Source organism: Cnephaeus nilssonii (genome assembly GCF_951640355.1).
Source record: "Cnephaeus nilssonii genome assembly, chromosome: 15".
In the NCBI taxonomy this organism is placed as follows: Eukaryota; Metazoa; Chordata; class Mammalia; order Chiroptera; family Vespertilionidae; genus Cnephaeus; species Cnephaeus nilssonii.
This window is the reverse complement of record NC_137086.1, coordinates 68,686,220-68,709,894: the sequence shown is the minus strand read 5'-3', so window position 1 is coordinate 68,709,894 and position 23,675 is coordinate 68,686,220. Positions and strand designations below refer to the sequence as shown.

General features: G+C 45.0%; 1 protein-coding gene across 1 annotated transcript in view; it reads left to right on the top strand.

Annotated features, from left to right (window-relative positions):
* Window positions 1-227: 227 nt before the first annotated feature.
* Window positions 228-23,675, top strand: part of RFX8 (regulatory factor X8) — a gene marked incomplete at its 3' end in the record, with an annotated part of 92,956 nt that continues 69,508 nt past the window's right edge. Inside the window, 5 exon segments of the mRNA XM_079792243.1 lie at window positions 228-321; window positions 324-337; window positions 12,664-12,697; window positions 12,700-12,724; window positions 13,729-13,807. Of these exon segments, the coding sequence (XP_079648369.1) occupies window positions 267-321; window positions 324-337; window positions 12,664-12,697; window positions 12,700-12,724; window positions 13,729-13,807 (207 nt within the window). The 5' untranslated portion in view covers window positions 228-266.

Below are 23,675 nucleotides of genomic sequence, written 5' to 3'. Positions count from 1 at the left end.
GGAATCTACTTTTGCCCACCCTGTATGAACTCTGCACTGAGAACAGAAGGGTGTATAATACATTAGTGATGCTAATTGTGAGCCATTGCGTTCAATAAATAAACATATTCATTTAGTTGGATCCCACATTTGTGCTGAACGCTGATCCTTATCAAAATGTCCTGTTCTAGCAAAATGAATGCCAATTTCTCCTTCCTCGACTTCTCTCCCCCAGGTAGGCGGACAATTTCTGTATCTGCTCAGGGTGCAGTGTGCCTCACTGCCTCATGTATGAGATTTACATGGAGACCTGTGGGCAAAATGCCCAGAACCAAGTCAACCCATCACATTTGGGAAGGTAAGTTGTAAAGATAAAGAACAGTATTCACTGAGTTTAGAAGGTACCATGTGAATTGTCAAGGCAATGTTAGAATTTGTTTGTATCTAATGGGTTCTCAGTGGGTATAATTTGGCTTTGCTTGGGGAAGCCAACCAGATGGCCCACACACTACTTTATCTCCATGGAAGAGCCATCCTTTCTTTGTCCGCACTTCATAGTGAGGGCCCAGGAAAGGTAAGGAGGGGGTGACCCCTCAGAGAGTGCAACTCTGGCAGCTCCAAATACTCAGCCAGGTTTGCTGGGCCATTATTCCCTGCATAGCAATGCCCAACCTCAGCCCCACACAAGCTCCAGGAGCCACTCTGTGGTTCCAGACAACTGATGTTTCCCACAATTCGGTTGCACTTAGAGAACTCAGTGGCTCTTCAAGCTTTCCTCTGGAAGTTAAGACCTCTACCGGGAACTTTGTTTAGACCAGTGGTCGGCAAACCGTGGCTCATGAGCCACATGTGGCTCTTTGGCCCCTTGAGTGTGGCTCTTCCACAAAATACCACGTGCGGGCGCGCACATACAGTGCAATTGAAACTTCGTGGCCCATGCGCAGAAGTCAATTTTCGGCTCTCAAAAGAAATTTCAATCGTTGTACTGTTGATATTTGGCTCTGTTGACTAAGGAGTCTGCCGACCACTGGTTTAGACTATAAAATATACTGCAAATGTTAACACGTGGATAGTCTTCTGAGACCCTCCACATTTAACAAATATTTATTGAGCAGCCTCTATGTGCCAGGCACTGTTTTAGATGTGACAATGGAAAAGACGTATTATAGTTGGGAGAGATAGGTAAGAAGATAAAATATAAAGTATATTAGATGGGACAAACACTAAGGCACAATATAGAGCAGAAGGAGCTAGGACCTAAGGGAAAGGGACATCTCATCCAATCCAATTGCAAGTTTGACTGGGCCTCATAGAATCTGGTCATGCTGGCCAACAGAAATTTATTGGGAGCCAAATTTTAAATATTTTAGTATCCTCATTTTTAAAGTTATTTTAGAGGTGAAAATAATGTTTTATAAGTATTAAATTGAATCCAAAATATTACATTTTTCACCATGAAATTGATATTAAAAATCACTGAGTTATTTTTTTCATTCTTTTCACCAGCAACAGCCCCTAAATCAAGCATGTCAAACTCGTGGCCGGTGGGCCGCAAGCCTATTTGACATGCTTGCCCTAAATCCAATGTGTTTTACATGTAAGCCCCTCTCAGTCTGGACTAGCCACATATTAAGTGCTCATTAGCCACTTGGGGCTGGTGGTTCCCATCTAGGTCAGCAGGTGACTAGATAGTGAGTCACCTCCTCCCTCTCCCTCCAGAGTATCTTGCAGCCACTGGGACTCTGCTTCTCTCCACTGGCCTGCTCCATGCCCTGCAGTCTTCTCCTCATCTACCTGCCTGGCAGTCTTGTCACATGGAAGTGGGGTGACTCTAGCTTGGCATGTTTTAGCTCTGTAAGATCCCTACTTCCTTTTCTAAGAAACTAAAGACTGATTTCCAATATCTGTTTTAGATTTTCTTAGAAGTTGTCTTAGTCCCACTGCAGAGTATTCCAAATAAAGAGTTAAAAAGAGATTCTAGTGTATGACAATGGGCATTTAATTAGCATTTTCATCTTGATACTCCCTTAGAGTCCATTCACAAGACACCAACTTGCAGCTCTCATTGGGAATTTGCCTGAAGAATGGGCCAGGCCAGCGGAGCTGGATTGAGAAGGGGCCCTGTGCTGCCTAATCTGTGACTAAACAGAGAAGGGAAAGGAAGGGGAAAGGATATGGTCCCAAAGCGTGTTTATAAGAGAAACAACAAAATACCCAATTCTCACTTCCTCCCCGTCCCCTGGGAATGGGGCATTACAGATGCCACAGCAGTTCCTGTGCAGATGTTGAACTGCTGCTTCTCCTTTGGGCAGTCCTGGGCATATGAAGGGGATCCTCATTCCTGGTACAGTGATAATCTTACATGGACGAGGGGATTTCCATAACACTGACTTCCTTTTTAAAAATAACATTTACTCGTGTTTTTCTGATTATAAAAGGAATATATTCCCTTTACAGAAAATGTGGGAATTAGAGAAAAGTGTGTAAAAAGAAGAAAATAGATACTGACTATGGCCTCACATCCAGAGATACAGCCCTGTGTGTGGGTCATTTGCATGCTCATGCACACATGCGCACACGTGACCAGCAGGAGCCAGGGGAGAAATCACAGTGACTTTGCGTCCGTGTCCCTTTGGACCTGCTCATGGAGTGGTCCTTCCTTCGCCCTGAATAAGCATCTGAGCGAGCAGCATGACCTCTCCAGAAGCCCTTGGGTGACACAAAGCCCTGTTGTCACTCTCATTTACCAGTGTCAGTCTGATGCTTAGAATGTCGTTTCACATTTGGAACTGGGTTTAAGGTGAAACCTTTTCCCATCTCCTCCAGTATGGTTTCTTGCCAGCAGAGAACAAGTAGTGGGCTTCTTTCCCCTCCCTTGCCCTGCTCCCCACCTCCCTGTGGGTTGGTTAGACCCCAGGAGGGGAGGTAAAGTGGCTGGGAAGTTCCTACTGCACAGCTGCATGCACTGGGTGCCAGGCAGATCTTGCCACCTGTTCCTTTGGTGGCTTCCTCCGAGTGGCCCGGGAATGTGCTCAGGTGCGTCCCTTGCTTTAGTGACTGACTCTTTCTAAAGCCTAACTGCCCATGCGGCCCTTGTTAGGCAGAGGCTGGGCTCTTCCACATGTCAGCTCTTTCTCTTTTGTGGCCAACTTACGGTCAGGGAAACTCCAGCCATTCTTAACTTTAGCAGACTATGGGTGTGCTGGCTGAAATCAGGGCAGTAGCCACTCTCCTCTGCTTGTCCACCACGGCCACAGCCCGTCTCTCATCACCAGGGCTCCTGTGCCACAGCCAGACACCACCTGTAAGGCCTCACAACAGGCCTCTAGTGGACCTGTGATCCCCTGCTCTCGGCCAGCCACGCCCTCCTCGAAGGGAAGAGGCTGGTCTTGCCGTAAGGAATGCCCTCACACTTCCTCTTCTCTCTTCCTACTTGGGGATGATTTGAGTTGAGGTCTTTTCAGAGTTTTAAAACCAAATATTAGCTAAATGCTTGAGGGTGGGAGCCCCCTCCCATGTGTGTCTCAGTCCACATTGCTGACTGTTGTCTTCATGCCATGTCCTGTTGTAGGAATACTATGTAGATGAGTGGATTGCAAGGTTGATATATGGAGGAATGTACAGACAAATGGGTGTTCAGAGATAAGTGGGTTGACAGACAGACAGATAGAGTGCAATATGGCACACTTTTTGACACCACTAAGCCTAGAATCAGACTAACCCTGGGAAAGTTAATTAATCTTTTTGTGCCTCAACTTTGTCATCTGTATAATGAGAATATTCATAATGTTAACAGTACCTACATCATGAGATGCTTTTAAGAAATTAATAAGATCGGATAGGAAGATGCGGCTGGCAGGATGGTGGTGAGGGAGAGAAAGTGAGTGAGTGAGGGGATGAAAGGAGGGTGTGTGGATGTGTGTGGTGTGTGTGTGAGTGAGTGAGTGAGTGAGGGACAGTTAAATCTGGCAGGAGCAGCAGGGGCTGGCAGACCAGGCTCTCTTGGACAGGGAGAGACTACCACCACTGTGGGCACTCCCCGGACTGTGGGACTCCTGGCACAGAGCCCACGCCATCTTGAAGGGGAGAACAGTCTTTTTTAGGAACTCATCAGCACCACCAACCAGACAGGCCTTGGAACTGCCCTGTGACCCAGCAGCCACTCCAGCCAAAATCCTGCTGCCCCACCCGCAGACCTGCGGACCCTGGGACCTCCACCTCCAAAGGTGCACTGCTCGGCAGCAGTAAGTGCAAGTTCCCTCTCCCCAAGCGGCAGAACTACGGACACCACATTCTTGCATTTCCAGTGCACAGGCAACCAGGCCACACCACTCCATAGGCAGAGCCTGGGAGCCACTAGGAGCCCCCGCGGGTGTGATTTTGTACTGACCTGGGCACGCGGCCCTGCAGTAGAAATTCTGAACTCCCTCTTCCTGAACAACTGCCCACAGACAACCCAGCTGTGCAACTTTAGTGCCAGGGCCCCTCAGAGTGCGTCAGAGCTCTGCAAAGGCAAAGGCACCTCCACAGATGCGCATTTCCAACAGGCAGGCCCCCTGAGCCCATCTATCCACAGCACGCTCTGGGGAACAGTGGTGGGACTCTGCTGGGTGTGATTCTGCACAGACAAGGGTGCGCTGCACTGCAGTAGAAATTCTGAATTCCCTCTTCCTGAATAACTGCCCACAGCCACCCCAGCTGCTCAACCTCAGTGTCAGGGAACCTCAGAGTGTGTCAGAGCTCTGCGCCTGCCAGCAAACACACCTCCACAGATGCACATTTCCAACAGGCAGGCACTCTGAGCCCATCTTGGGAGCCACTGTGAGCTCTCCCTGGGTGTGATCTTGGACAAACAGGGGTGCACGTCCCACCAGCAGTAGAAATTCTGAATTCACTCATCCTGGATACCTGCCCACAGACACATCAATTATGCAGCTACACTGCCAGGACCCTTCAGAGTGCTTCAGTGTGCCTCACTTACAAATGTACCGTGGGTGCCCCTGTGAGCCGCCACTGGGAGCTAGCGCCTATCCACCACAGGTGCAGCAGCAAAAGCTGAGTCTGCCCACCCCACAACTACAGAACTTTGGACACCACAGTCACACCTTTCCAGAGTGTAGGCCCCCTGAGCCCCATCACCCCAACAGATGGCTCCTAGTTGCTACTGTGAGTCCCCTTTGGGCACGTGTGATTTCAATCAAGAGTGCAAGACAGCAAAAATTGGGACACCTCCCTCCACGGCTGCTGACTTCTAGACACCACAGTTGTGCCTCTCCAACTCAAAAGCCTACATCAAGAGAACCCAAATAGCTCAAGTAGGGAGCTACACTAGATTACCAAGCCCAGGAGACCTGAGAGATTACACCAGTAGCACCATCCCCAGAAGAACCTGGGTAGCAAAGCAATTGGATCTACAACTAAAACATTACAGGAAGACATGGGAAGACAAAAGAGCAATCCCCAAAGGAAAGAAGAAGAGGAATCACCAGAAAGGGAGTTAAATGAAATTGAGGCTAGCAACATACCAGAGAAAGAATTCAGAGTAATGGTTCTAAGGATGCTCAAATGGCTGGATGACAAACACACACAACTCAATGAGAATTATAAGGAGCTGAATGCGAATGTCGCCAACATAAAAAGGAACCAAGAGGAGATGAAGAACAACATAGCTGCAATAAAGAACACAATGGAAGGCTTAAACAGTAGACTAGCAGAGGCTGAGGACCGCATCAGCGAATTAGAAGACAAGGTAGGAAAAAACACACAAACACAGAAGCAACTGGAAAGATGACTTAAAAAGCAAGAGGAGAGCCTAAGGTAGCTTTGGGACAACACAAAATGAAACAACATTTACATAATAGGGGTACCAGAAGGAGAGGAAGAAAAGCAAGGAATAGAAAACCTGTTTAAAGAAATAATGACAGAAAACTTTCCTGATATTGGTAAGAAAAAAACCATGCAAGTTCAAGAAGCAAATAGAGTCCAAAACAAGTTGAACCCTAAAAGTCCAACACCAAGACACATCATAATTAAATTGGCAAACATGAACGACAAAGAAAGAATCTTAAAGGCTGCAGGAGAGAGACAGAAAGTTACCTACAAGGGTTCTTCTATTAGAATATCAATGGATTTCTCAATAGAAACACTCCAGGCCAGAAGGGAATGGAATGAAATTTACAAAGTGATGTAAAGCAAGGGACTGAACCCAAGAATACTATACCCAGCAAGGCTATCATTCAAAATTGAAGGTGGAATCAGGAGCTTCACAGACAAAAAAGGGCTAAGAGAGTTTATTACTACCAAGCCAGCAATGCAAGAAATGCTAAAGAGACTGCTATAAAAAGTAGAAAGAGAAAGGCAAGAAGAAACACAAACATTAAGGAAAAATATGACAACAAACATGTACTTGTCAATAATAACATTAAACATAAATGGATTAAATGCACCAATCAAAAGACATAGAGTAGCTGAATGGATAAGAAAACATGACCCATATACTTGCTGAGACCCACCTCAGAACAAAGGATTCACACAGACTGAGAGTGAAGGGATGGAAAAACATTTTTCAGGCAAATGGAAAGGAGAAAAAAGCTGGGGTTGCGATACTTATATCTGATAAAATAGACCTCAAAGTGAGGACCATAGCAAGAGATAAGGAAGGCTACTACATAATACTAAAGGGAGCAATTCAACAAGAAGATATAACTCTGGTAAACATATATGCACCCAATACAGGAGCACCCAAATACATAAAACAACTTCTGGAAGATATCAAGGGAGAGATTAATAGCAATACAGTCATAGTAGGGGATTTTAATACCCCATTGACACCACTGGATAAATCAACTAAACAAAAAATCAGCAAAGAAACAGCAATCCTAAATGACACACTAGATCAGATGGACTCAATTGACATCTTCAGAACATTTCACCCCAAAGCTACAGAATATACATTCTTCTCCAGTGCAAGTGGAACATATTCAAGGATAGACCACATATTAGGACACAGGCAAAGTCTCTTCAAATTCAAGAAGATAGAAATCATATCAAGCATTTTCTCAGATGACAATGGAATAAAACTGGAAATCAACTACAATAAAAACAATCCAAAAAAATCAAACACCTGGAGACTAAATAGCATGCTATTAAACAATGGCTGGGTTACCAGAGAGATCAAAGAAGAAATAAAAAAAACACCATGGCAACAAACGACAATGAAAACACAACAATCCAAAATCTATGGGACACAGTGAAAGCAGTCTTGAGAGGGAAGTTCATAGCTCTACAAGCCTACTGCAAAAGACAAGAAACAATGGTAATAAATTACCTCACCCTTCAACTCAAAGACTTAGAAAGAGAAAAACAAGAAAAGCCCAGCATAAACAGAAGGAAGGAAATAATAAAGACCAGAGCAGAGATAAATGACATAGAGACTAAAAAAACAATACAAAAGATCAACAAAACCAAGAGCTGGTTCTTTAAAGGATAAACAAGATTGATGAAACTCTAGCCAGGCCTACCAAGAAGCAAAGAGAGAGGACCCAAATAAACAAAATCAGAAATGAAAGAGGTGAAGTAACAACCAACCCCACAGACATACAAAGGATTGTAAAAAAATATTATGAACAACTCTGTTCCAACAAACTGGACAACCTGGAGGAAATGGGCATATTCCTAGAAAAATACAACCTTCCAAAACTCAATCAGGAAGAATCTAAAAATCTCAATAGGCCAATAACTATGGAAGAAATTGAAGCAGTCATCAAAAAGCTTCCGGCAAACAAAAGCCCGGGGCCAGACGGCTTCACAGGAGAGTTCTACCAAACTTTCAAGGAAGAACTAAAACCTATCCTCCTCAGACTATTCCAAAAAATTCAAGAGGAAGGAACACTTCCAAGCTCCTTCTATGAAGCCAGCATCACCCTAATACCAAAACCAGATAAAGACAACACAATGAAAGAGAATTACAGGCCAATATCCCTCATGAACATAGATGCTAAAATCCTCAACAAAATTCTAGTAAATCAGATCATACACCATGACCAAGGAGGATTTATCCCAGGGATGCAAGGATGGTACAATATCCTCAAATCAATAAACGTGATACATCACATAAACAAATTAAGAGACAAAAACCACATAGTCATATCAATTGAGGCAGAAAAAGCATTTGATAAAATCCAACACCCATTTTTGATAAAAACTTTCAGCAAGGTGGGAATAGAAGGATCATACCTCAATGTAATAAAAGCTATATATGACAAACCCACAGCTAACATCATACTCAATGGGAAAAAAACTAAAACCATTTCCCCTAAGAACAGGAACAAGACAGGGATGCCCACTCTCACCACTCCTGTATGACATAGTACTGGAAGTATTAGCCATTGCAATTAGACAATAAGAAGAAATAAAAAGCATCCAAATTGGAAAAGAAGAAGTAAAGCTGTCCTTATTTGCAGATAACATGATATTGTACATAAAAAACCCGAAAGACTCCATCAAAAAACTATTATACTTAATAAATGAATTTGGCAATGTAGCAGGATACAAAATTAATGCCAAGAAATCTATGGCATTTCTATACACCAATAGTGAACTTACAGAAAGAGAGACTAAAAAAGCAATCCCATTTACCATCGCACCAAAAAAATTAAAATACCTAGGAATAAACTTAACTAAGGAGGTAAAAGACCATAGACGGAAAACTACAGGACACTGAAAAAAGAGATAGAGGAAGACATAAACAGATGGAAGAACATACCATGTTTATGGATTGGTGAATCAACATCTTTAAAATGTCCATACTACCCAAAGCAATCTATAGATTCAATGCACTCCCCATTAAAATACCAACGGCATATTTCACAGACCTAGAAAGAACTCTCCAAAAATTCATTTGGAATAAAAAAAGACCCCGAATAGCCACAGCAATCCTGAGAAAGAAGAACAAAGTAGGTGGGATCTCAATACCAGATTTCAAGCTGTATTACAAAGCCACTGTTCTCAAAACAGCCTGGTACTGGCACAAGAACAGGCATACAGACCAATGGAATAGAATAGAGAACCCAGATATCAACCCAAACCACTATGCTCAATTAATATTTGACAAAGCAGGCATGAACATACAATGGAGCCAAGACAGTCCCTTCAACAAATGGTGCTGGGAAAATTGGATAGATACATGCAAAAAAATGAAACTAGACCACCAACTTACACCATACACAAAAATAAACTCAAAATGGATAAAGGACTTAAACATAAGACAGGAAACCATAAAAATACTAGAGAAATCCACAGGCAGCGAAATCTCAGACATATGCTGAAGCAATTTCTTCACCGATACCTCTCCTAGGGCAATGGAAGCTAAAGAGAAAATAAACAAATGGGACTATATCAAAATAAAAAGCTTTTTCACAGCAAAGGAAACCATCAACAAAACAACAAGAAAGCCCACTGTATGGGAGAACATATTTGCAAATGTTATCACTGATAAATGTTTACTCTCCAACATTTACAGGGAACTCATACAACTCAACAAAAGGAAGATAAACGACCCAATAAAAAAATGGGCAACGGACCTAAATAGACACTTTTCAAAGGAGGACAGAAGGAAGGCCAAGAGACATATGAAAACATGCTCAAAGTCACTAATTATCCGAGAGATGCAAATCAAAACAACAATGCGGTACCATCTCACACCTGTCAGAATGGCTATCATCAACAAATCAACAAACGACAAGTGTTGGCGAGGATGTGGAGAAAAAGGAACCCTCGTGCACTGCTGGTGGGAATGCAGACTGGTGCAGCCACTGTGGAGAACAGTATGGCGTTTCCTCAAAAAACTGAAAATGGAACTCCCATTTGACCCAGTGATCCCACTTCTAGGAATATATCCCAAGAAACTGGAAACTCCAATCAGAAAGGATATATGCACCCCTATGTTCATAGCAGCACAATTTACAACAGCTAAGATTTGGAAACAGCCTAGGTGCCTGTGAGCAGATGACTGGATCAGAAAACCAGATGACTGGATCAGAAAACAGCCTAGGTGCCTGTGAGCAGATGACTGGATCAGGTACATCTACACAATGGAATACTATGCTGCTATAAAAAAGAAGGAATTCTTACGATTTGCAGCAGCAGCATGGATGGAATTGGAGAACATCATGCTAAGTGAAATAAGCCAGTCAATGAAAGAAAAATACCACATGATCTCACTCATTTATGGATAATAAAGAACATTATAACCTGATGAACAAAGGATAGATACAGAGGAAGTAAAGCATCAAACAGACTGTCAAATTACAGCGGGAAGGTTGGGGAGTGAGGGGGGTGATAAGAGATCAACCGAAGGACTTGTATGCATGCATATAAGCACAACCAATGGACACAAGAACACTGGGGGGTTAGGGCATGTATGGGAGTGAGGTGTGGGGCAGTGGGAAGATATGTACACATGTAATACCTTAATCAATAAAAAAAGAAAAAAATAGTATAAAAAAGAAATTAATAAGAAAGCATATGTAAAAATAAAATTGAATAATCTTGGTGCATCCAAGAAATGTTAACTCTTCTAGTTAAAGGGCTCGGCCCCCACAGCCATGGCAGCTACCTCTACCTTGATCCTCTTCCCCCCTCCACACCCCTCCTTCTCCCCCACCCCCTCCCACCCCCACCGCCGAGGCTTCTTCTGGAAGGTTGTCTGGTCTAATTAGCATATTACACTTTTATTATTGTAGATGCCCATTTATACCTAGAATATCTTAACACTTTCACATTAAAATATTTTTCAATGCATATTGTATAATGGCTAAAAATATTATTTGGATGTTCATCTAGCTATTGCCTTTATTGGAAATTTAGGTTGTTTATATTTTTTTCTATTATAAGTAACGTTAATTTCATCTGCATCTGGACATTGCCCTAGGAGAGACTCTACACAATTGTAACCAATTCACACCCCTCATAATAGTTCTTGATATTCTTACCCAAATCCATAATATTCTTAACCTAGTACATTTGTTGGTTAAGAACTGTATTTAGCTGTCTCAACTTGCATTTACTGGGTGATTAGGGAAGGTAAGCACTTTCGAGTGTGTTTTGGTCACGTGTATATTGTGTGTATACAAAATATCACCAGACCACTTTCTAATGGTGGTTTTCCTATTGATTTATGTGAGTTCTCTCTCTCTAGGTATGTACATTTTTTACTTATTACATTTTTGGAAAATAATCATCTCAGTTGGTTTTAAATTTTTAACTGTGATGTACCTGATCATAAAATGGAATCATAGGGTACTCTGGGGTTGGAATTACTCAATAAAATAAACTGTGCAGGTTATCACACTGCCAGACAACTAGGCAATTTACTTCTGCTTGTCCCTCCAAAAACACCAGATTACTTCCCAGGGCCTTGAATGTAAGCCTGCTGCATATTTTGTAATAATTCCATTAGATACCTACTATATTAAAACTAGAAATATAGGGAAGGTTTAGGTGATTTTCTTAGGAGATGAAATTTTCAGCATCTGTTGTTGAAAGGAGGAATTTCTGGCATCTAATTCTCCATTTAGACTTCACTGACTTTTTCTTTTCTCTCTTACCATTTATTTTTCTTCTGTACATTTTGGTTCTCCGTCCCTGAAGGAACCTGTCAATTTGACTCATGACCTTGATGTTTAATTGTGGGAGACTTGCCTTCCCTGTTCCTGCATTTGCCGCCCCTGGCTGGCTCCCTGTGGGAGACGTGGGACCTGAAACAGGCAGGAGGGGTGTTTCATGGCACTGTCAAATCCTGCTGCTCAGAAGCTAAGAAAAACAGAAAGAGGGATGCAACGGAAACCAAGCAGAGTGGGGCTGAGTGATTATGGAGGGGACTGTGGGAAAATGGCAGAAACCAGTACTTGACTGTGGGACACTGTGCCTCCCTCCTCTGTATGTTTGCAGTGTCACACGCGCCAGGATTTTCCCTTTCAACAGCCATGCACTTGGACAGCATGCGTGCCCTGGACCTCTCATCAGTAGGAAAATGGAGCAGACTTCTATTTTTTTAATGTTTATTGACCCTGAACATAATATCAATACTATTTAACAATGTGCATTAAAATGATAACAGGAGATGAGAAGTTGAGTCAGAAGCAGCTACGCTATTCAGCATTATAATAGCCTTTGCTAACAAAACCTGTACAAGGAACATATTAGGTAAACAAATGAATAATAAAATGTAAAAATGATGATCACGTTGGCAAAAGAGGAAAACAGTAAAATTATGGGACACTCACATGATGGACTATAATGCAGCTGTGGAATTCCTGTTTTCAGAGAATTCATAATGATGGAGGCAGATGTTTATGGCTCAACGTGCAGGGAAGACAGTGGAAACAAGACCGCAGACATGCTAGTTGTGTGATGTGAGCTACTCCATGTTCCCCCATAGAAAACGTACATGGACCGAGACTTTGGTGAAAGACTGGAAGGGACGGCCTTGAAGTTTAAATGGTCGTTTCCTCCAAGTGTTAGTTTTCTTCTTTATAGTTCTCATCTTTTTTTCAAATTTAATTTACACATATTTTCTTTATCACCGGAAAAGAGAAAATATAATTTAAACAGCGTGAGAGGAGACAGCGGAGGTTTTATTTCTAAGTTTTCGAATTAAGACTTTAATCCGCCTTGTTCTTTCAGATCGTGTGCTTGGTTTTTCCTGGTCTTGGCCCCCAGGGGCTGGCACGAGAGGAAGTGCCAGGGAGGGTTATCCATTTTGTTTTATTTTAAATGTTGAAAACAAACTTTTTTTTGGGGGGGAATCTCAAAAAAAGTTGGCCAAAATAATGTAAAACTAAACAAACTATAAATATCAACTCTTATCAGAGAGTTCCCATAATTCAAATGGAAACCCTAGTGCCTAAGATAACTCAGGTAATGCTAGAACTAAGTATCAATGTCAATTTTTCAGGAATTTTGTTCAGACACAAAAATCACAACATATCTTTGTGTCTTAAACCTTAAATATTTGGATATATAAATGTCCAATTGTTGAAATATTTAAATAATTGCACACATAGAATAACAGAACTGTTTTCATTACTGTTTGAGCTAAATTAGCATATTTGAATTATATTTAGGAAACTAGGTACCCACGCTATATTTTTAACACCACAAGAAATTACAGTGTTACATGGTACATGTTGTTATGATTGTCACTCAATTATTATTATTTTACAGATTTTTTTATTTAAGAAAAATCAGTAGAGATCAGGAAATCAGTGGGAAGAAATGGAAGCCAAGTTAGGAGAGGAGTGGGAGACAGTGGAAGAGTTTGCCAAACAACACTGAGCAATAGTTCATTTGGAAAAACTGTTCCGCTGCTAGGGGCCTGGACGCAATGCTGCAGGCTCGGGCTCCGCAGAGCAGCCTGGGCTGCAGAGAGAGGCAGCTTCCTCGCGGGCTTGCTGAGAACCCGAGCCCAGCCCCAGAGGGGCGCCTGTGGGGCTTCATGCACTTTACAGAGGCTAAGGGCCCGCAGCAGCAGGAGGCTTTCCCTGTTGTATCCCTAAGATCAGAGGGCCCTAAACTGGAAAAGCAGAGCAGAACATTCACAAGCCCGCTTCACAGCTCATGGGCTTGAAATGGTATGAAATTGTCTACCTACCAGAGCTCGACAGGCTGAGCTTTCCCTCATAAACGGAGTCAATGATAAAGCATGTCAGTGGTTTGACATAATCTTTAAAGACAACCTTTATTTTTTAGGTATAATTATGATGGAATCTGTATTAAGAAAAGTTCTTTCTTTTATGCCCAGTATTGCTACCTTCTGTATGAAAAAAAGGTATCACATGTTAATTTCTATCCTTTAAGTATTTTGTTCATCAGTCACAGCTTTATTAATATTAGAACCATTCATATTTTTGTGGAATCTAACTGGCTTTTTGGTTTTTCTGCCATTCATCCTCTTTCAGGATGGAAAGAAACATATCACATCAACATGCCTTTGACATGGGCAGAAAATCAGTGTCTAGTAATATAACAGGCCAGAGAAATTCATTTCCTTAGATATTTTTCATCTTAATCCTGGTCTCAATCACCAAATCCTGGTCTCTTGTCCCTCTCTTCTAGGTCTCCTTGTCTCTCTCTTCCCCATTTAGTGCAGGTGTTTTCCCCAGATCAAGCCTTGACAATCAATGGCTTTTCCTCCTGATTGGCCATAAGACATCTCATCCTTTGTTATCGCTCACCTATTGCTCGCTCCCATGGATGGCTCCTCCTCTAAATGATTCTCCCTGGTCCTGGCCCTCCCACCCCCTGGGCATTCCTCTATTGCTATCTATTGGACACTTCCATTCAGATGGCATACCGGCGCCTCGTACTTAGTGTGGAAAAATCTAAATTTATCAGCTCTGCCCAAATCATCTCTGCCTCTTGCTTCCTTATCTCAGCTTATGGTACAGTGTTACCCCAAAACTAGGCCAGCTCCCTTGGGTCACAAAGTGCTGTCAATTCTACCTATTCAGTTCTGACTTATTCATTTTGGTTACCAATATTTCCTTTAAATTCCTGAAATCTTTCATTGATATTATTTCCATGGATCCCATGTGGCCTCCCTCTCCTCGGCCTCACCTCTCTCTAAACATAACCATGAGAATAATCACCCTAAAATGCTACATTTTCTTTCTCTTTTCTGCTCAGAAATGCACAGGTGCTTGCCGCTTTGACCTCCTGCTGTAAAGACCACACCCCTCTATACACACAGCTGGTGCTAGTGCTGTTTCTTCCCTCTCCGCTCCCCAGCATGCTGCCTATTTCTTATCAATAGAAGCCATCAGTTTCAGCCCTAAAATCTTTCTCTGACTAGACCAAATGTGGTGCTGTCTGCTTCCATCATCCTATCCTTCCATGATGTCATTCCTTCTTCCCTCTGTCTAATTGGACCTTCCTGAATCCTGTTCCTTCCCTCCAGACATACCTCAGGGACCCCCTGCTCAGTGGAACCACCCCAGCAATTCCAGCTCTAGGAAAGGTGCCCTCCTTCACCCTTTCACGTGTCCACTGGCTGACTCCACTGTAAGCATGGTCACTTAATTCAGAAACCACTCCCTGAAACTTCGTTTGGCACAAATAGACCACATGTGACCCAGCAGACAGGGACATGTTTAGCTTTACTTGCCGCCCAACATAATTATTAAGAGTGCCCCCCCCCCTTCACTCTCAGGAGGGCTCTAGTTTGGACAATAAATTATAACAAACTACATGGTCACTTTTTGTAGAAGGTGCCTATGTGTGCACAGCTGCTGAGGTGGAGCCACCAACATAGATAAGACATGGGCCCTTCTCTCTGGTCGCTTAATAGCAGAGATGGACACATATTGAACTTGATACCAAGTGCAACGTGATGGGTATAGAAGTAAACAAAAGGTCCCATGAGAACTCACAGAGCAGCTCTCCTGGGCAGGGGGTCATGAAGGGCCTACGCGAGTAATGCTTTGAGCTAAGCTGTAAAGGGCAGTTTAGAATGTTGACAGGTGGGAGGGTGGAGGGGAGAGAGGGCAGGAATGCAGAGGATGTCCAGGCATAGGGAAGAGTGTGAGCAGGACGAAGGACTGAGGAGGCAGAGGTGTCCTGCCGTGTGGGAATGTGTGGAGGGAGCTGCAGCACAGGCTAAACCTGGAAGGTGAGTTCAGAGGGCCTTGAACACCAGGCGAGGGGCTAGGGGTCTGGAAGCCTTTGAGACTTCCTTTGAGAAATGGGGTGGTATCATCAAGGGAACCTCCACAAGGGCAGGAACCACAGAGTTTTACTTGTTCCTATCCCCGATGCTGCCTGGAAGTACAGCATGGGCACTGAAATAGTTGGTGAAGAACTGAGAAGTCCGAGTTCAGGTGTAAGAAGGAGACCAGACTGAGAAGGAGAAAGTGAGGGCCGGAGAGGCTACCTGGTTATTCAGATGAGCGCCGTAACCAAAAGGACGCATGTCGGAAAGAGCTCTTGACGCAGGGTCTTCAGTTGGTTGAATCTGTGTCAATAGAAGGAAACAGATGACTCAGCCCAGCCTGTCCCACAAACACCTCAACCCCAACCCAAATAGTCACTGTGTTCTGCTTCCAGCCAGCTCTTCCTCTTCCATCTCTTATTCATCCCTCAGTCACAAAGATGGGAAAATTACATAAACCAAAATAGAGAAGTTAGGGAAGTGAGAGATTTATTTCAGTGGCAACTTGTGCAATGTATTCTCTTCCTGGTTGACCCATACAGTCCTGGAAGGCTAGGCTAGAAGCAGCTCTTCTGGTTTGTCTCCGAGCACCCATCAGTCAGTGGGCCAGCAGACGGTATAGAGAGCCTTGAGTAAAACAATTGACAAGGCTGCTACTCAGCAAGGGGGACAGGCCATTAGCATCCTGAGGCCTCTGGGTTGATGTCACAGAAACGGGCTGGAACTGGCCTTTGTGGGGGCCGGGGTGGGGGGCAATAGTCTTTATCCTTAGAGAGAAAGAGGAGGGCTGACAAAGATAAGGACAAAGGTGACATTGGCTATTCTTGAGATAAGCCCAGCAGCAAACACAAGTACTCTGTGCTCAACATGTATTTGATCATTGATAAAGTCTAAAGTCTTGGCCCATTAAGAAAAAATTTTAAAGTAACAAGATTTAAGGGCAACTTCCTTACCAATTACACATTTTAAGAAATACTAAATATCTATTTTAGAAGGCAGAAACATAATAAGTGGTATTCTATTGTTAATCTATGAACTATACTAATGAAAATGTCTTCTATTTTATTATATACTAGAGGCCCAGTGCATGGATTCATGCAGTGGTGGGATCCCTCGACCTGGCCTGCAGGGATCTGGCTGAAACCGGCTCTCTGACATCCCCCAAGGGGCCCCGGATTGCGAGAGAGTGCAGGCCAGGCTGAGGGACCCCACTGGTGCATAATCGGGGCCAGGGAGGAACTGCAGGAGGACTCCAGGGTGTGTCTGACCCATCACACCCAGTCCTGATATGCCAGACCCCAGCAGCAAGCTAACCTACCAGTCAGAGCATCTGCCCCCTGGTGGCCAGTGCACATCATAGCCTCTGGTTGAATGGTCAGACACTTAGCATACTAGGCTTTTATTATATAGGAATAGAGGCCCAGTGCATGAAATTCGTGCATGTGTGTGTGTGTGTGGGGGGGTCCCCTCAGCCCAGCCTGCACCCTCTCCAATCCAAGACCCCTTGGAAGATGTCTGACTCCTGGTTTAGGCCTGATCCTGAAGATTGGGCCTAAATCGGCAGTCGGACATCCCTGTCACAATCCTGGACTGCTGGCTCCTAATTGCTCACCTGCCTGCCTGCCTGGTCACTCCTTATTGCCCTCCCCCACCAGTCTGGTCATCCCCCACTGTCCCCTTCTGCTGGCCTGGTCACCCCCAACTGCCCCCCTGCTGGCCTAGTTGCCCCTCACTGCCCCCCCACCAGCCTAATTGCCCCCAACTGCCCTCCCCTGCCAGCCTGGTTGCCCCCAACTGCCCTTCCTCCCCGCTGGCCTGGTTGCCCCTACCTGCCCCCCTCCACTGGCCTGGTCGTCTCTTACTCCCCCCCTCGCTGGCCTGTTCACCCCCAACTGCCCCCCCTGATGGCCTAGTTGCCCCTCACTGTCCCCCCTGCCAGCCTAATCGCCCCCAACTGCCCCCCCCCCCCGTCGGCCTGGTCACCCCTAACTGCCCCCCGCACCAGCCTGGTTGCTCTTACTGCCCCCACCTGCCAGCCTGGTCGCCCCACGCAGCCTGCTTGTTCAGTCATTTGGTCATCCCTCACTAACCCCCCTGCCGGCCTGGTCATAGGCAGCCATCTTGTGAGGGTGTGAAGGTCAATTTGCATATTACCTCTTTATTATATAGGATTTTATACAAGGGCTTGTGTGACAAATTCCTCTGAAAAATTAGATCTCAAAATACAACTTTATCTCTAGTTTTCAGATAATGAAAACTATATAACTCATCTACTTATTTATTGGTTCATTCAACAAATATTTGAACTCCTATAATAAATTAGGCCCTGTTCTGGCTATTGGTGATGAAGCAGTAAACCAGATCAACAGGGCCACTCCTCTTGTCAGTTTTAGTGAAGGAAAAGACAATAAAAAAGAAGTGATATGGAGATTGGTCTGAACAAATTAAATGGAGTCCTGGGAAGGCTTCCCTGAGAAGATGCCTTTTGAGCAGAAAAAGTGAAACAAGGAGCTAGCCAAGTGAAGATCTGGGGGGAAAGCATTATAGGCAAAGGAGAGAGCAAGTGCAAGAGCTTGAGGCAGGGGTAAGTTCAAAGAGCAGCAGGCCTGCTGAGGTGGGTGGTGAATGAGTAGGAGGAAAGGAATTTGAAAACACAGGCAGGGAACCTGTATGTCTGAGGAAGGAGAAGGGATGCTATTCAGAGTGTGATGGGAGCCTTGGAGATGCATGCTGGGGAGTGAGGCCATCTGACTAGCGTCTGAGATGGAGGTCTCCAGGCCAGTCTGCTGGGACAGGGCTGGGAGAGGAGGCGGGCGACCAGCCAGGAGGCTGTGCAACAGCCCTGGCAAAGAGAGCCCATTGAGATTTCTTACTGACAAATATAATTCTCTCAAAAAGGCAGACAAAGTATGCGATACTACACATTAATAAGAACAGAGACTCTGAAACAAACTGCCTGCCTCTACTATCCGGAAGCGGTCTGACTTATTTCACTTAGCATGATGCCCTCAAGGTCCATCCATGTTGTTGCAAATGACAATATCTCATTCTTTTTAATGGCTAAATAATATTTCATGGAATATATGTCTAACCGGACAATCAATGGGTCTGTGTTGCCTGTTACTACTTGAACCAATTCAGCAGAGACAGGGTTGAATCATATATGAGAGTTTATTCCAGTCCTGCTGGCAGGATGAGAGAGCAGCAGGTCATCCACCAAAATCTGCTCTGACCTCCCCGCCCCCACCCCATAAGCCAGCCGCTTATACTGGGTAGAAGGACAAAGATGACATGGGGAAGTAGGCAAAAGGGAAAATGTGCAGTTTACAGATATGCAAAAGGGCTGGGGTCTTCAAAGGGCTGGCGGCTCTGGTTTTTGGCTCAACAGATTGCTAAACTTTCCATGATAACAGGCAGCTCCAATGGGGCGGACGGGCTGCCTCTCCAGCTGAGCTCCCAGGTCCTGTGTGTAACTGCCAGCCAGCTCAGAATGTGCCTTCTGTACTCAGAACAGAACAACCACGGTTAACAGAGCATGTTAATATTTCTTACAATTCCAGCTGGGTCCCCAACATTCTATTTCTGTCCCTATCATATGTGCCACAATTTCTTTATCCATTCATCTGCTGCTATACACTTAGGTTACTAGAATGGCTACTGTAAATATTGCTGCAATGAACACAGAGTGCATATACTTTTTAAGTTAGTTTTTTCATTCCTTTTGTGTAAATACCCAGCAGTGGAATTGTAGGATCCTATGGTAGTTCTATTTTTAATTTTTGAGGAAGTTCCAGGCTGTTTTCCATGGTGGCTGCACGAGTTCATATTCCCACCAGCAGTGCAGGAGGGTTCCATTTTCTCCACATCATTGCCAGCATTTGTTCACTCTTACTGTGTTTTAATAGCCACTCTAACAGGTGTGAAGTGATATCTCACTGGGGTTTAGATTTGCACTTTCCAGATGATGAGTGATGCCGAACATCCTTTCATGTGCTTGTTGCTTATCCATATGTCTTCTTTGGAAAAAGTCTATTGAGATGTTCTGCCCATTTTATTTATTTATTTATTTATTTATTTACTTATTTATTATTTAGCTATTGAGTTGTATAAGTTCTTTATATATTTTGGATATTAATCTCTTACATATGAATTGCAACTGTTTTCTCTCATTCAGTAGTTTGCTTTTTTATTATATTGACTAGAGGCCCGGTACACGAAATTCGTGCACGGAGGGGGGGTGTCCCTTAGCCCAGCCTGCACCCTCTCCAATCTGGGACCCCTCAAGGAATGTCCGACTGCCGGTGGATCGGGCCTAAATGGGCAGTCGGACATCCCTCTCACAATCCAGGACTGCTGGCTCCCAACTGCTCGCCTGCCTGCCTTCCTGATTGCCCCTAACCGCTTCTGCCTGCCAGCCTGATCACCCCCTAACCACTCCCCTGCCAGCCTGATTGATGCCTAACTGCTCCCCTGCCAGCCTGTTTGCCCCCAACTTCCCTCCTCTGCCGGCCTGGTCACCCCTAACTGCCCTCCCCTGCAGGGTTGATCGCCTCTAACTGCCCTCCCTTGCAGGCCTGCTGCCTCCCAACTGCCCTCCCCTGCTGGCCATCTTGTGGTGGCCATCTTGTGTCCACATGGGGGCAGGATCTTTGACCACATGGGGCAGCCATATTGTGTGTTGGAGTGATGGTCAATCTGCATATTACTCTTTTATTAGATAGGATAGAGGCCTGGTGCACGGGTGGGGGCCAGCTGGTTTGCCCTGAAGGGTGTCCCGGATCAGGGTGGGGGATCCCTTGGGGCGTGGGGTGGCCTGGGAGAGGGACCTGTGGTGGTTTGCAGGCCAGCCACGCCCCCTGGCAACCCAAGCAGAGGCCCTGGTATCTGGGATTTATTTACCTTCTACAATTGAAACTTTGTAGCTTGGAGTGGAGCCAAGCCTTCTGCTCGCTCCGCGGCAGCAGCCATTTCTGTTTAGGGTTTATTTACCTTCTATAATTGAAACTTTGTAGCCTTGAGTGGAGGCTTAGGCCGGCAAGGGCAGGTCGGAAAACTTGGCTTCCTCTGTTGCCTGGGAAACCCAAGCCTCCCTCCTGCTCTCTGTGGCTGTAGCCATCTTGGTTGGGCTTATTTGCATACTCGCTCTGATTGGCTGGTGGGCGTGGCTGGTGGGCATGGCTGGTGGGTGTAGCGAAGGTACGGTCAATTTGCATATTACTCTTTTATTAGGTAAGATGGTTTCCCTTGCTATGCAGAAACTTTTTAGTGTGATGTCCCACTTATTTATTTTTTATTTTGTTGCCTATGCTTTTGGTGTTAAATCCAAAAAATCATTGTCAAGACCAATATCAAGGAGCTTACTGCCTATGTTTTCTTCTAGCACTTTTATGTTTTCAGGTCTTACATTCAAGTCTTAAAACATGTCGAATTAATTTATGTGGCTGGTGTAAGATAGTGACCCCGTTTCCTCCTTTTGTATGAGGCTATGCAGTTTTTCCTGCAGCATTTACTGAAGAGACTGCCCTTTCCTCGTTGTATATTCTGGGCTATTTTGTCATAAATTAATTAAACATGTATTCATGGGTTCCAACTGGGTCAAATGGGAGTTCCATTTTTAATTTTCTGAGGAAGCTCCATATTGTTTTCCACAGTTGCTGCACCACTCTGCGTTCCCACCAACAGTGTATGAGAGTTCCCTTTTCTCCACATCCTCACCAGCACTTGTTGTTTGTTGATTTACTGATGATAGCCATTCTGACAGGTGTGAGGTGATATTGTAACTGGACAATCAATGGGTGTTGGCTGCCTGTCACTACTTGAGCCAATTAAGTAGAGATAGAGTTGAATCATATATGAACATTTATTCCAATATGCTGGCAGTATAGGAGAGCAGCAGGTCATCCACAAAAATCTGCCCCCCACCATATGCCAGCTGCTTATATTGGGTAGAAGGACAAAGATTATATGGGGAAGTAAGCAAAAGGGATAAGAATGGGTATGTAAAGTGGGCAGTTTACAGGCAATTCGGGCTGGCAGTTTGCAAAGATCTGGGGGTATGCAAAGGGCTGGAGGTATACAAAGGCCTGGGGGTATGCAAAGGCCTGGGGATATGCAAAAGGCTGGCACCTCTGGCTTCTGCAACAAAGTTATTAATCTTTCCATGATAATAGGCAGCTCATGGGCTGAATTTCCATGTGAACTCCAGGTCGCATGCAACTCCCAGACAGGTTAGAATGTGCTTTCTTTAATCATAGCAAAACAATCATAATTAACAGAGCATGATTAATATTTCTTATAATTATATCTGGTCACCAATATTCTATTTCTGCCCCTAACAATATCTCATTGTGGTTTTAATTTGGATCTCTCTGATGACTAGCGATGTTGAGCATCTTTTCCTATATCTATTGGCCATCTGTATGTCCTCTTTGGAGAAGTGTCTATTCAGGTATTTTTCCCATTTTTAAATTTGATTGTCTTTTGGTATTGAGTTTTATAAGTTCTTTATAAATTTTGTATATTAACCCCTTATCAGATGTATCATTGGTGAATATGTTTTCGCATTCAGTGGGTTGTTTTTTAATTTTGTTGATGGTTTCCTTTGCTGAACAAAAACTCTTTAGTTTGATGTAGTACCATCTGTTTATTTTTTCTTTTGTTTCCTTTGACATAAGAGATATATCAGGAAAAAAATATGTCTACGAGAAATGTCCGAGATTTTACTGCCTATGTTTTCTTCTAGAATTTTTATGGTTCTGAGTCTAACATTTACTAGTAAGTCTTTAATCCATTTTGAGCTTATTCTTGTGTATGGTATAAGTTGATGGTCTAGTTTCTTTATTTTTTGCATGTATCTCTCCATTTTTCCCAACACCATTTATTGAATACTAGAGGCCCGGTGCACGAAATTCGTGCACGGGGGTCCCTCACCCCAACCTGCACCCTCTACAATCCAGGAGCTCTCAGAGGATATCCTACTGATGGCTTAGGCCCACTCCCATGGTTCTCTGTTCTCTGCGGGGCCTGGAGGTTTCCCTGCAGCCATGGAGATGAAGCCCCCATGCCCTGCTGTTGCTCTCTGCCTGCTGCTGCCATGTGCCATGTGAAGGAAGCCCCAATGCCCTGCAGTGTGCTCTGTCTGCCTGGCCTAGGGCCTTCCCAGACACGGACACACTAAGGAAGCCCCATGCCCTGTTGTCCAGGCTCTGTCTGGGGGACCTGGGGGAGTTCCCACCACCACTGCGCTAAGGAAGCCCCGAAGCCCTGCTGTCTGGGCTCTGTCTGCCATGTCTGGGGACTTCCCTGCCACTGCCCCACTAAGGAAGCCGCCAGGCCTGGCTTTGCAGGGCCTGGCGGCTTCCCGGCTGCTGAGATCAGGAAGCCGCCATGCCCTGCTCTGCTGGCACTGGAGTCTTCCCGATCGCCTCAGCGACCATCGGGAAGATGCCATGCCCTGCTCCTCCACCGGCTCCGTGTGTGCAGGGCCTGGCAGCTTCCCAATCGCTGTGGTGACAGGCCCTGCTCCTCCACCGGCTCCGTGTGCGCAGGGCCTGGCAGCTTCCCCATCGCCGCGCGATAGGCCCTGCTCCTCTGCCTGCTCCTGGCGGCTTCCCGATCACCGAGGCGACAGGCCCTGCTCCTCCGCTGGCTCCTGGGCTTCCCGATAGCCGTGCGACAGGCCCTGCTCCTCCGCCGGCTCCTGGCGGCTTCCCCATCGCCACGGCGACAGGCCCTGCTCCTCCGCCGGCTCCTGGCGGCTTCCTGATCGCCGAGGCAACAGGCCCTGCTCCTCCGCCGGCTCCGTGTGCTCAGGGCCTGGCGGCTTCTCGCTGCCGCAGCACTAAGAAAGCAACCATGCCCTGCTCTCAGTGCTCTGTTTGCTGGTGGGACAGGCCAGACACTCCAGCAGAGGGGCTGAGGGGACTGGGCGCCGCCATCTTGTGGGTATGGGGGCCGCCATTTTGTCGTGGAGTCACGCCTAATTTGCATA